The sequence below is a fragment of the Danio rerio genome, chromosome 22 (assembly GCF_049306965.1).
Source record: "Danio rerio strain Tuebingen ecotype United States chromosome 22, GRCz12tu, whole genome shotgun sequence".
Lineage (NCBI taxonomy): Eukaryota > Metazoa > Chordata > Actinopteri > Cypriniformes > Danionidae > Danio > Danio rerio.
Genome location: NC_133197.1, coordinates 22,379,646 through 22,394,568, shown reverse-complemented (window position 1 = coordinate 22,394,568; position 14,923 = coordinate 22,379,646). Strand labels below are relative to the sequence as shown.

The 14,923-nt window shown below is 32.1% G+C and overlaps 1 protein-coding gene across 6 annotated transcripts in view; it reads right to left on the bottom strand.

Moving 5' to 3' along the window:
- LOC101884238 (adhesion G protein-coupled receptor D2) overlaps positions 1 to 14,923 on the bottom strand; it is a 139,031-nt gene that overhangs the window by 77,639 nt on the left and 46,469 nt on the right. The window contains exon 21 of one of the 6 annotated variants that reach the window (XM_073937820.1): positions 1,948 to 2,364. The exons of the other annotated variants lie outside the window; for them this stretch is intronic. Within the exon in view, the coding sequence (XP_073793921.1) occupies positions 2,278 to 2,364 (87 nt within the window). The 3' untranslated portion in view covers positions 1,948 to 2,277. Of the gene's footprint in view, positions 1 to 1,947; positions 2,365 to 14,923 lie in introns of those variants that run through there. 6 annotated transcript variants of the gene reach the window in all.

Here is a 14,923-nt window from a genome sequence, read left to right as displayed (position 1 = left end):
TCAGATGTTTCATTTTTAACTTTCGACTTCTGTTTTAATGAAATTTGATACCGCATGGCGAACGAAAAGAAAAACCTCAGCATTTCGTGACTCGGTGATCCTTTAAGGTAGTCAAAAATCACTGCTTACATGGTTGACTCTTAACATGAGTATTATCTTAATCATATTCAAATCAGTGTAATGGTGTCTTATGTAAATGTACTCAGAAAGTGTAAGATTAGGTTTCACTACGTTTGACTTGTTTCCTCCTTAAACGCAAAAAAAAGCGTATGCTTTGCGTTTTTGTGTCGGAATCTTTGTGAAATACAGCCATACTTAGAACGCTTAGTTTAAACAAATTTGATGAACGCGATCATCGGAGTTAAATCTGAAGGGAGTCGCTCCGGCTGTGCCCTGTCATTGCGCGCGTTGTGTGTGTGTGTGTGTGTGTGTGTGTGTGTGTGTGTGTGTGTGTGTGTGTGTGTGTGTGTGTGTGTGTGTGTGTGTGTGTGTCTGTCTGTCTGTCTGTCTGTCTGTCTGTCTGTCTGTCTGTCAGTCTGTGTTTGTGCGTCTGTGTGTCAGGCCACAGACCCTTAGGTGCTCAACGCGATTGCAAAGTGAAGAGCAAGTGCCTCCTGAGAGGGTCACCTTAGCCAATGAGGGAAGTGGGGCAGTGGCTCTAGCCACCGGGCCACCCCCTTGTGCACAGCACTGGTCTTTGTGTGTGTGTGTGTGTGTGTGTGCGTGTGTGTGTGTGTGTGTGTGTGTGTGTGTGTGCGCGCGCGCGTGTTCGTTTCTTAGCAACAAACCTGCCTAAATGTCGTTGTCTGTAGCCACTAAATCAAAGGTTACGAATTGCCGTGAGATTGCGTTGCACTCTCAGCTCACATCATTCAAAAGAAAAGGTCCACATTGTACCCCGATAATGTCAACAGACTGGACTGTCTTAGCATCTGGATGTATGTAAAGGAGGACTAAAAAAATAGTCTCTACTTTAGTATATATAATTATATATAATTATAATATATAATATATAGTATATAATTAAGCTTCTCAACTCACAGCAATACAACTTTTCAATGAGTACAATTGTTTTTAATCAATAAATTATTATAATTATTATAATTATAATTATTATTATTATTATTATTTTCCATTTCCATATCTGCAATGCCTGTATTTTGGCATTTTTTTGCAGTCCACTTAGAATCCAACTTGGAAATCAATTTTTTCTTTATTGGCATTGATTGTTTTGAAATTCAAATGGCATTAACATGCCGGTGTTTTCATTTCTGTAATAAATATGGCTGACAAGCCAGGATCTTGATGGTTTATTGTGGGTTTGTTGTTTACATGAAGAAATCTGTGTTACAAGTTAAACAAAAATTCTAATAAACAATTATATTTTGAATTTAAATAGTTTTTGTCTTGTGTTTACATACATTTTACATTTGAATAGACAAAATAACAAGTTTCAGTCTTTTAAATGTGATTAATCGCAATTAATTTTCAAAAAAGTGTGATCAATTAGTTAATTTTTTTAATTGATTGACAGCACTAGTATTAATATATTGATAATAAATATACACAGCACATATAAGTATATTATTACTTTTAAATATTTATTTTATCATATATATTATACATTTGTGTTTGTAGATTTTAATTATTAATTATTTTATACATATTTAAAGGTCTTACAAAAGTTGTAAAGATTTTTTTCAGAATTTCAGAATTATGGAATAATAAAAAGAGAGACATAAATGCAAATTTATGTTGCATATTTGAATATAGCATATTAGAAAACATCTAATACATTTTTTCAATACTTAATGTTGTCAATTATCTGATCTGAACTAGTAGTTATCTAGTTTTATTAGATTAAAAAATGTATTTTATAAATTTCAGTTGAATTTTTTATAATTTTAAAAAGTATTTTTATTTTATTTATCTTAACAAATTTTTTTTGCCCTCTTTACATTATATATTTGCCTTACAATTAAATTTCATGAAGATTGTCAATGAATACACTCATGAATAAGCTTTAGGCACTGATGTATCTAAAGTTGATGACTAGTGTTTTGGACAAAGATCGGCCATTATAAAACACTGCAACATGTGAACTTGTACTTACTTGGATACGATTTTAATTCTGGACTTTTTGACATATTATATAGCGGGTTCAAATTTGCTACACTTGCCCGTTAAAATTATGCCTGTCAATGACGAAATAATTTGATCCAATCTATCAACACTATAGCCAAACTTATTTCATATGCCTGCATGCACAGGGTGGTCTCACGGGCTGCTGAAATAAAGAAAACTAACGCACTGCCAGTCAGCTTTGAAAAGTCCTGGAGTGAGGCAGGAAGGGGCAAATGGTCTCTGAAAAAAAAAAGTGAAGGAGTGAGAATTGAACTTATATTGTTTGCCAGTGCTTATGACTACTAAGATGGTAAAGCATTGCAGGTTAGAATGAAACTAACAAATAAAATATTAAATATTGGATTTGTGCCAGGATACAAACTGGAGCAATTAAAGTCAGAGGGGGTCACAAAAAAAACTAATAAATAAACATATACTGTATGAACACATGTGAATATGTATTATAAAATGTATCTTTATATAAATTACATTTTACTGTTAATAATAAAAACAATAAAATCATCAGTGCAAATTCCCATAAAATTTCAGATTAAAAAGTTTTTTTTAAAGATTTAAAAAACAAAAAAGTACTATGCTCACCAAATCCAAAGCTATATTTAATACACATCAGATTTGCCATGAAAATTCAGCTGGGCTTTATCCGTCTCTGCACTTCAATTTCAATAAAAATTAAGTCAATTAATAAAATTTTCACAAAATTTCTGATTCAAAATTTTCAATTGACCCTATTGCCAGAATGAAATAAAACATTTTGTTTAATCCACATTAGATAAAAGTGCAGGTCGCATAAACAAAATCACCACAAAATTTCTAACTCACCACAAAATTTCAGATTCACCACCTTGCCTGAATTCAATAAAAAGTTTGGTTTAATCCACATAGGTAAAACCTCTGATCACAAAAACAAAATCACTTCAAAATTTCTTATTTAAAATTTCAGACTCACCACAAAATGTCTAATTCCATAATTTCTGATTAATTTCTGATAAATGTTTGGTTTACACCACATTCGGTAAAAGCTCAGTAACACACTGTAAACTAAATCACCACAAAATTTCAGATTCGTAATTTCAGATCTACCACACTGCCTGAAAGAATTTTTAAAAATAGTTTAATCCATATTCAATTAAAGCTCAGTCACATTAATAAAATCCCCACAAAACATTAGATTCAAAATTTCCAATTTACCACAAAATGTCCAATTCACCACACTGCCTGAATGTAGAAAAAAATGTTGGTTTAATCTACAATCAGTAAAAGCTGATTGTAAATAAAAAATTTAATGAAATAAAAAATTGGTTAAATACATATTTGATAAAATCCTTACAAAATTTCAGATTCATCACAAAATTTCAGATTCACCACATTGCACGAATGAAAAAAAAATTTGGTTCAATCCATGTTTGACAAAAGCTTGGTCACATGAACAAAATCAGGTTCAAAATTTCAGATTCACAAAAAATCTAATTCAAAATTTCAGATTCACAAAAAATCTAATTCAAAATTTCAGATACACAAAAAAATTTAATTCAGAATTTCAGATTCACAAAAAAAAATCTGATTCAAAATTTCAGATTCACAACAACATTTCTGATTAAAAACTTTAGATTCACCAAATTGCCAAGATTAAATAAAAAGTTTAATCCATAATTGATAAACGGTCATATAAACAAAATCTCCACAAAATCAAACCAGAAAAAATTCAACCAAAAAAAAAATTGGTTTAACACATCTCTCATAAACCTCAGTTACACAAACAAAATTACTACAAATATTCAGGATCACATTTCCTGGATGAAAAAAAAAGAAATAGCTTTTACACATTTTGCATAAAAGTTCAGTCACATTAACAAAATATCTGACCTCTGATTTAACATAAAATTTCAGATTCACCACATTGCCCAAATTTGAAAAAATATTTTAGTTTGAGCTGTGCTTTATCCATCTCTCTGTACTCTCGCTCACTTTTTTGCTAAAAGCTCAGTCATATGTACAACACTACCAAATTTCTAGATTCGAAATGTCAGATTAAGCTGTGATAAGCGATCAAGAATCTTTTCTGCATGCTTTCAAGGTGACTCTTCTGTATGAGCTAAAGACAAAGCAAGCAATGCATCAAGCCAGAATGAGCACACATAAGGCCCTCTTGAGGCCTGGAGGAGCTGTGAAAAAGACAGAAGGAGCATTTTAGGGAAACCCGCAGGCCACCCGGCAGCGAAAAGAGGCAGTCAGGGGAGGCGGGGAGAGTTATTAACTTAGCCCTGAAAGCCCTTCTTAATATAGGGTCCGGCGGTGATAGCTAACAGAGCCTGGCAGAGGTGACAGCTCTTGGACCTGCTTGAGGAAATCCAATTGAGAAGCAGCCAAGAGGAACAACAAGCGCAAAACAGATGTTCCCTGCTATCGCTGAGCGCAACCGTGTACACAGCAGAAACACACACTTTCTGCTCTCAAATTGGACGGAGCAAAGAAACACACACAATAACAAGCGGGATCATTAACGGCCACATTTCTGCGCCTGTCTTTAACAAAATGACTGGGCTTGATATCTCGTTTTAGACAACGAAGGTTAGTCATTACAAAATCACATATTCAATCTTGCGCACGGTGAAAGAATATGACAATAGATTGGAAATTGAAAGGTGAAAATATGGTTTCAGGAGCAGATCTTTAAATGGCATGTTCTGTTCTGAAACATGTAAGTTGATATGATGGAGGAATTTCAAACTTGTTTAAAAGAGAGCAAAGAAAAGTCGCATTGTATTGCGTAGAGCTTTTTAATAAGGAGCGCTCTTTTATGTTTAAGATATTTATCGTGTCTCAAATTCATGTCGACAAGGCAAGTTTTTTTTTCTAAATATATTTATTGATTTTTTTTATCAGTTAAGCAAACAATAACAATGCAGCCTACAAAACAGCACACCCATCTTATATTTGTATTTCATATCTTATACAATTGAAGTCAAAATGATTAGCCCCCCTGAATTATTAGCCCCCCCTGTTTATTTTTTCCCAATTTCTGTTTAACAGGGAGATTTTTTTTCAACACATTTCTACACAATAGTTTTAATAACTCATCGTTAATAACTGATTTATTTTATCTTTGCCATGATGACAGTAAATAATATTTGACTAGATATTTTTCAAGACACTTCTATACAGCTTAAAGTGACAGGCTTAACTAGGTTAATTAGGTTAACTAGGCAGGTTAGGGTAATTATGAAAGTTATTGTATAATGATGGTTTGTTCTGTAGACTATCAAAAAAATATAGCTTAAAAGGGCCAATAGTTTTGTCCTTAGAATGCTGTTTAAAAAAAAAAACTACTTTTATTCAAGCTGAAATAAAACAAATAAGACTTTCTCTAGAAGAAAAAATATTATCAGACATACTGTGAAAATGTCCTGGCTCTGTTAAACATCATTTGGGAAACATTTAAAAAAGAAAAAGAAATTCAAAGGTGGGCTAATAATTCTGACATCAACTGTATATCTTTTGAAGTCTTACCTAAAAGAATCATGTAAAAGTAAATTTTTATGACGTTTTATGTGTGTCTAATTTAGTATCTGAAACTTTTGTGCAGCCATTTTGGCCAGAACCACCTGGTAATGAGATGGATATAAAGGATAAATAAATAAATAAATATATATATATATATATATATATATATATATATATATATATATATATATATATATATATATATATATATATATATATATATATACAAATACATACACATTCAAATGACATGACAAAAAAAAATCATATTAAGGCATATTGATTTGATGAAACTTGACACACTTGATAATGAAACAGTTCAAGCGAAGCGATTCATATGACTGTTTGAACCGCATTTTAGAATTTTTTTGGAGCACAAATGGGTTTTTAACTAGTTTTCAGGTTTGTTAGATTTTTAAAATGTTTTGTCGTTATTGTGAATTCACTTATTCAAGTTAGGAAGTCACAATAACAAACAGACAAACAAACAGATAGAATAAGCAAACAGTAATATAAATTAAACTAATAAAAAACAATAATAAAGCATAATTACATGAAAATTCCAATACTTTACATATAATTATGCACTGTTGTGTTGTCCCAACACAAATCGATTAAGTTAACTTAATCATTTTTTTTATTTAAGTGGATTGAACGTAAAACAATTAAGTTGTCCCAAATAAAACTAGTGTTGATTCAGCTCATTTTAAGTAGTAGTTTGCATAATAATTTTTGATTTGTGCATTTTAATAACTACCGAGACAATTTCCATTTAAATATCCTGCAGTAAGGCTTGAACATTTATCTTTTTTGTGTAAATTTTCTTATATAAATAATAAAATCTTAAATTTCTCTTGTATTGTCTATATTTTTATTGTTTATTTCCTGTTACTTTTTTATTTCATTATTTATATACGAACATTTGTTGCTGAAAGAGCACCAACAGTTTCGTTTTGCTTATTTGTGCAATGACAAATAAAGTCTATTCTATTCTATTCTATTCTATTCTGCCTTGTAGTGCCATTGCAGAGAGGCTGTAAGTCACTTTCCAAAACTTTTTCATTTAATGCTCCACATTAGTGGACTGATCTTCTCATTTCCACTTAAACTGCAGATACACTGGTATCCTTCACACGGCAATAACTCATCTCTTCAGAGAACACCTGAACCACAATGAATAATACCAAAACTACCAAAAAGAAGCACTTTCTCTGTTAAAAAAAATAAATAAATATCCTAGGAAAATCCTAACCCTTCTCAATTGCAGGTTGCTTAGGACAAAAGCGTTTAGTAAATGACTAAATGTAAATGTAAAAGTAAAGGTATTCTATTTAATATACTGTAATGTAGTTCCGCTTCACTAAATAGTTTCAACAACTGCATCATTTAGACAGACTAAATCTACTACGGTAGATATAAAGCCACAACATTCCAACACACCATTTGACATTAAACAATAAGTATTTCGCTACTCGTTTCTTAGAGTGTGCGCAAAAGAAAAAGAACAGATTGATCGTCGCAAATCCAAAGTAACTAAACAGTGAGAGCTCATGGCGCACATGTGTGCAGAGAGACTGAATGGTAAACAAATTTGCTTTTAAACAAGACAATTTCACATTGCATGCTTCGCAGGGCCAAGTCAAACATCCTTGCAGAAAATTGATACAAACTCTTAACACATGGGTCAAGCCACACGCTTTGAACTCGAGGAGAAAAGGAGGCCCCGTGTGCCAAAAAACTGTTTAATTAAAAATACTTAGGCGTCCAACAGACATTTCTGAGTGCCCCCGCTGTCAGAATGCATGAGACCGACCTGCCAATCTCAGGCAATTTATAATTACATACTTTCCATGGAAAGCAAGGGGAAAATGTCAGGCTTCGCACGGCTAAGATGGAACAGCTGGGAATGGGATTCTGTTAAGATACACAACGCTCTGAGCTGAGCTTTTAAAGATGGAGATACAACGTTTAAAAGGGATCTGTGTTTAGTATCACACACCTGAAAGGTAAATAGTATTGAAAGACAAAAAAACTAAACGCAAAGCAAAGGATAAACAAAACAACAAAATTAAATTTAATTAAAATAAAAGTAAAAATAAATAAATAAACTGAATTTAATTTAATTGAAACTAAACGAAACCAAAACTAAACAAAACGATACTTGAAACAAAACAAAACAAAACAAAACATAAAAGTGGGGAAAACCGGAGCACCCGGAGGAGAACACGCAAACTCCACACAGAAACGCCAACTGACCCAGCCGAGACTCGAACCGGCGACCTTCTTGCTGTGAGCCGACAGCACTACCTACCGCGCCACCGTATCACCATATTATATTTATTATATTATATTATATTATATTATATTATATTATATTATATTATTTTATATTATAGTTAACATGTTCACATCCCATGACACTCTCATACTAATCCATCTTTTGTGCAATACTGTATTTACCACTTTCTTTTCGCATTTAATCAACGTGTAGTATTGTATCAGTGCTCCATTCATATTTAAAATTTTGTGTTATACTATTCTTGTGTATATAAAAACTCATTAATGAATTACTGTGCAATATTTTATGCTTTTTTCACTAGATTGTTTTTATTTCATTATACTAAGTACATAGTACATAATGACATTCAAGATCATTGAATCTTAAAACCACTAACACATTTAAAGGGTTAAATGTTGGAGCTTTGTATGATTACATTTGAACCAGTGAAGTCACATGGAATGTTTTGACAACGTTTTTGGTTCCTTTTCTAGACCGTGTTTCTGTTTATGGAGTATAAGAGAGCTCCAGGATTTCATCTAAAATATTTAAATTTATGTTCTGAAGATCAACGAAGGTCTCAGAATATAAATGACATGAGGGTAAGTCATTTAAATAGCAGAATTTTGCCCTTTAATAAATAAAAAAATAATAAATAAATAATAAACCATTTAATGTCATGTAAAAAAAATTACAAACAGTAAATTATATTATAGCTTCATAATTATCGTATATTACGTATTGACCTTTTTAATTCAAAGTAAGAAAAGCTTGATGACACTCATAATTAAAATTTGAATCTCCTTTAAAATATTTTAAAAATCGGTTTAAAAATGTTTTCAAAATCACACATGTGCAATCATGAATTCAATTTACTGCAAATTCAAAGTTAATTATCACTGCATTTAAAAATAAAAAAGCACACAACAGATGTAGCAATGTAACCCAGCACTGGAGATTTGATTTAGTAGCAGGTTTTTCTCAATAAAAGCACATCTTGAGTAGCGGCAGTGTCTGGGACTCGTCTTGTTTTGTTCTTCAGATGTGAGTGGGTTTGGGGTTAATGGCATGTGCCCGAGTCGTGCCACATGCGGTTAAGACACTTTACACAGAGCGCATCAATCCTGATCCAGAATAACTCGACGCGGACGTCACATGCATTTAGGGTTGACCACGGCTCACGGGACTCCTAAGTGAAAACGAATGGTAGTTCATCGACATGAGCACTTCATTCATCTTCGTTTTACAGTCTCTTTGTCTCTTTTGGACTCTGTGTTGTTGTTGTTTTTTAAAGTTTGTCTGTCTGTAAAATAGGCTTCATACGGTCTAATCATTTTAGTAAGATATTTATATTAAATGCAGTTTGTACAATATCGTTTGTACAATGCAAGTTATATCACTATTACACAGTAAAAAAAAAACTGTTTTTTTTTTCAATGCAATTTTGGGGGCCATATGAACTAAGCCAAGGCTGCTCAACCCTGTTCCTGTAGATCGACCTTCCTACATAGTTCAGCTCCAACCCTGATTAAACACACCAGAACTAATTTATTTGGACCTGAACAGCACTTTATAATTACAGGCAGGTGTGTTTTATCTAGGTTGGAGCGAAAATCTGCAGCAAGGTAGATCTCCAGGAACAGGGTTGAGCACACCTGCACTAAGCCAACAACTGGGTTATCTTTTTAATTAAATTTATAGAACCAAATTTAACCCAATGTTTGGGTTTGTCCATATTTTAGTACATTCTGCTTTAAATAACCCTGCAATTCTTAGAGTGTATGTATGCTACCATCCTCCTGTTTTTACTTTAGTTTTAGGATATTAATTAATTGGAAAATTAACTATAATAATAAAGTCATACTTTTTTATCAATTAAGAAACAGATTTGGTAATGAAAACACATTTACTGACATGATTTGATTTTTATTTATTATTTTTTTCTATGTATGTATCTTTTAAATAAAGGACAAACCACTCAGAAAATAATTCTCTTATACGTTTAATATATTTATATCCTTTTTCGAATTCAAATGTATTTTAGAATATTTTTAAATGGGGCTTAATGTGGAAAAAGCACCAAAAAAAGCAAAAAAAAAAAGTTAAAATAATATAAAAAGCAAAACTAAATCAAATTAGGTAGGTAAACCACAAAGACAACTAAATGAAATCTGGGTTTCAACAGGTTTCACCAAGAACAATTTTCGACTTTTTAAGACATTTTTTAAAACATTATGAATGCAATTTTAGACTCATAAAGGGCTAAATGAGAAGTATTTTTTCAAATGGCCCAAATGGAAAATATTTTTATTTGCCCAATTAAAAAAAATATTGTAATTTAATTTATGTAATAATACAATAGTAATTTAATAATAAAATAATTATATTTTAAATATTTTTAGAAAAAACAAGCAAGCTCTATTTGCATTCATACACTTATTTTCCAACATAAACTTTCTTTCAAATTATTTTTAAAATAATAATAATTGTTTTAAAAAGTTTTAAAAACTATAATGAACTAAATCTATGCAAAACAATCTGTTCATGTCGATGTCCTCAGCAGTATATACATGGAGCACTTTTAAACAAATGTTATTTTCAGAAAAATAATTAAACCATTATGGTAAATAGAGTTAAAAATGAGATGGATTGTTGGTGATTGTAGGGTGTTGACCAGATTGGGTAGCAATACATGAACAAAGGAAAATTAAGACTTGTTTAAAAAAAAAGAATTCCTACAACACAATATTTCAGTAAATTTAAGACTTTTTAAAGGCCTAATATTTTGATTTGGAGATTTAAGACATTTTAAAACTTTTTAAGATCCCACAGACACCAAGTTAATGTAACTAATGAGAATTAAACAAAAAACACGTTATTATTGAAGATTGTTCCCATTCCTTAAATCTAAAATTCCAGCTTTTGCCATTAAAAAGACGTTTTAGGCAAGCTCAAGTAAAGAAAAATGTGTATCAAATGCTAAGAATTTTAGATACTAGATTTCAAGTGTGAATCGGGTTAATTGAGTTTTTAATATGATTTCTGCAGTGAAATTAAATGTATTTGTGTTACTTGTTTTGTGATATGTGTGATGTAAATGCTGATGTGGTTATATGGTGAAGCCAAATATACATTTCCACCTGTGGACAACACGAAAAGTCAAGTCATTAAACAAAATAAACAGGGGGGGCGTTGTGTATATACAGCTACACAACCTTTCTGACAGTAAAGCAAAAAACAACAACAACAATAATAATAAAAAATATAAAAATACAATAATAAATGTTTAAAAATTACACTGTAAAAGGCAATTAGTTGACTTTAAAAAAGCAAAAAAAATCCTTAAAATTATAAAGTAAATGAAATATGTGCATAATTATAAAAATTAGGTCAACGAAGTTACATTGATTTACTAACTTTTTTAAGTAATGTCAACTTTTATGGCAAGTAAAGTAACTAAACAGTATTTTTTAACAATTCACGGTTTAAATTTTTAACAAAGATTGCATTCCTACAAACATGCTCATTATGTATCAAATCAAAAGAACTGTCCTTTTCATAATTCCATCCCTCCTTTTGTCACTGACCCCTACATAAACTTAACCAAGAGCTGAAAATCCTCAAACTCACTAAAATAAATCCCAAGACTGCCAGTTGAACTAATCTCAAGCACTTGCCTTTTTTCTAGTGTTAATGAGTCCAGTTGGGGCGAATTTTGACGCACTTCAAGCATTAAGTTGGTTTTTGGAGTTGAACTGAGCCCAACTCATAGGCAGATGATTGACACATGCTTTGACTTAATGATGATAATTACTTAGGAAAACAAAGCAGGAGACCACATCTGCACAGTGTAAGAAGCCCAACTCCATAGCCCAGAGTCCAGCTGTCAGTGGTGCTGTGCTTTTTCCCACCTAGGGTGCGCAACTCAAAACAAAACCCACCGAAGCGACATGAACCAGATTAATACGAATCAACATATGCTTGTAAACAATGGTTAAAGGCCATGTCGCAGGGGAAATGTTAGCTAAACGACAGTCCTGACACACAAGAAGGTCAAAAGGGCTGACTTTTTTTTTTTTTACATATTTTTCTTTTTTAACTATGTTAAATATATTTGGGATTACACTTCCATTGATAAATGGAGTTTTTATAATTTGTATTTTTATTTCAGCTTTTTATGATTTAACTTTTAATTGCTCACTTCTCATTTTTGTTCCTTTTCTTACCAACTTTATTATGTTTTATTTTTTTCTCACAATTTAATGTTTATGTGAGTTTATATCTCACAGTTCTAAATTTATTTCTCCCAATTTCAATAATTGCATAATAAAATTATGAATTTGCCTTTTACAATTGTGAATTATTATTTACTGGAATTTCAAGCTTACATTTCACAATTCCGAGTTTACATCTTACAATTCCAACATATGCTTACTGCAATACTGTTTTTTTTTTATATACATTTACATTTCACAGTTTTAAAATTCAAACTCCCACCTTTTCATCTAGCCATTCCAAATGTACATTTCCCACTTTCAAGTTTACATCCTACACTTTCAAAAATTGCATACTACAATCAGGGTTCATACACATTTTTATTACTAAAATTCCATGACCTTTCCAAGACTTTCAAGTCAAATTTAATGTCTACGTATATGCTGTAAATCATAGGTCTCAAACTCAATTCCTGGAGGGCCGCATTTTTGCACACAGTTTTGCTCAATTTTGCTCAGTAATCAAGGCATTCAAGACTACTAGAGACTATTAAGCAGGTGTGAGTTGGAGGTGGCTGGAGCTAAACTATGCAGAGCTACGGCCCTCTAGGAATTGAGTTTGAGAAAACTGCTGTAAGTAATAAGAAAAACAATACACATTCAAATTTATTACACCATATCGCAAAACACACAACAATCTATTTAGTTTAAGTTTATTTTTATATCTATCAAATGTATTTAGATAATGCTTACAGAGTACTAATAACGTGAGAGCATGTGATTGGCCAAGGACTGAATAGAAGCAAATACAACTAACCTATATTTTAATGTATACAGATATTTGTTAAACAAATTTTACATTTTTTAAAATTTTAAATCTCGCAATTCTGAGTTCACATCATACAACTCCAGGTTTGATTATTTCTGAATCTTTTTTGAAGTTTATGTTTCACAAATTTGAGTTTACATCTCCCAATTTCAATATCTGGATGCTGCAATTGTTAATTTACTTCTTCCCATTCTAAATTTACATCTAGCAATACTGAGTTTTTAATCTCACAATTCTGAGTTTACCTCCCACAATTTACATACTTCAATAGCAACTTTGCATTTTCCAACTCATTTTTTAAGTCACAATTCTGAATTTACATGTTGCAATTCCAAATTCACATCTTAAAATTCCAAATTCACAATTCCATAATCCGTTTACTACAATTGAAAGTTTTCATTTTACAACTATATGTTTTAAATATAGCAATTTAGAGTTTAAATTTTAAAATTCCAAGTTTCTAAGGCAGCACGGTGGCTCAGTGGTTAGCCCTGTCAAATCACAGCAAGAAGGTCATTGGTTTGAGTCCTGGCTGGTTGGCATTTCTGAGTTTGCATGTTCTCCCCATGTTCGAGTGGGTTTCCTCCAGGTGCTTCAGTTTCCCCCAAAGTCCAAAGACATGCGCTGTAAGTCAATTGAATAAACTAAATTGGCCATAGTGTATGAGTGCGTGCATGAATGTGAGAGTGTATGGGTGTCTCCCAGTTCTGGGTTGCAGCTGGAAGAGCATCCTCTGCGTAAAACATTACAATCATGTTTCCATCTTGCCTTTACAAAATTGACATTTGACAATCCCACACTGTAAAAAATGTAGCGACAAAAAGTCAAGACAAATATTTTTATGTTGCTTTAACTTATTTTAATACTACATTAGTCCAGGTTTCTACTAAATTGTATAAGTTATTCAAAGTTTAACTTAATATTTATTCAGTTTGATTGATGTCAAGGTGACGCAGTGGCGCAGTAGGTAGTGCTGTACCCTCACAGCAAGTAGGTCGCTGGTTCGATCCTCGGCTCAGTTGGCGTTTCTGTGTGGAGTTTGCATGTTCTCCCTGCGTTCGCGTGGATTTCCTCCGGGTGCTCCGGTTTTCCCCACAGTCCAAAGACATGCGGTACAGGTGAATTGGGTAGGCTAAATTGTCCGTAGTGTATGAGTGTGTGTGTGTTTGAATGTGTGTGGATGTTTCCCAGAGATGGGTTGCGGCTGGACTGGCATCCGCTGCGTAAAAATGTGCAGGATAAGTTGGTGGTTCATTCCACTGTGGCGACCCCGGATTAATAAAGGGACTAAGCGACTAGAAAATGAATTAATGATTGATGTCAGTTGAGATGACTAGAAAAGTGAATTTGATTCATTTAAGTCAGCAAGATTTTTTTACAGTGCCGGTTTCAAGTTTACATTCTGCATTTTGGAGTTATCTATCTCATAATTAAGAGTTTACATATCATTTCGAGTTCACATTTTACAAATCCAAGTTTATATTTTTTAGAATTTCCAGTTTACATCCCAAAATCCTAAATTCATTTTGATTTTATACCTTTAAAAAAAATCACAGTTTATATCTTGCAATTATGTGTCGATGTTTTACAACTTTGAAATTATACGTCAGTTTACGTCTCGTGATTTAGATTTTCCAAGTTAACATTCTTTATCTCTCCCCCCATACACCCCCACATCTCACACTCCCCATAAACACTGCATTATTTAATATTTGCACAATTAAAATTGTACATATTCATATCACTTTGTGCATATCCACTAAACACACACATTTGTAATTGTTCAAATTACTTCTGATTAATTATAGCAACCTTTATATTTTGTAAATCTCTGTTCATTGTTAATACAACCTGCATATAATGTTCACAGTACATCCATCTGTAAATATCACCCATAGTTTTTCTACAATTGCACTTTATAATTTATGCCTGTCATGCAATTGCTGCTATTGCACT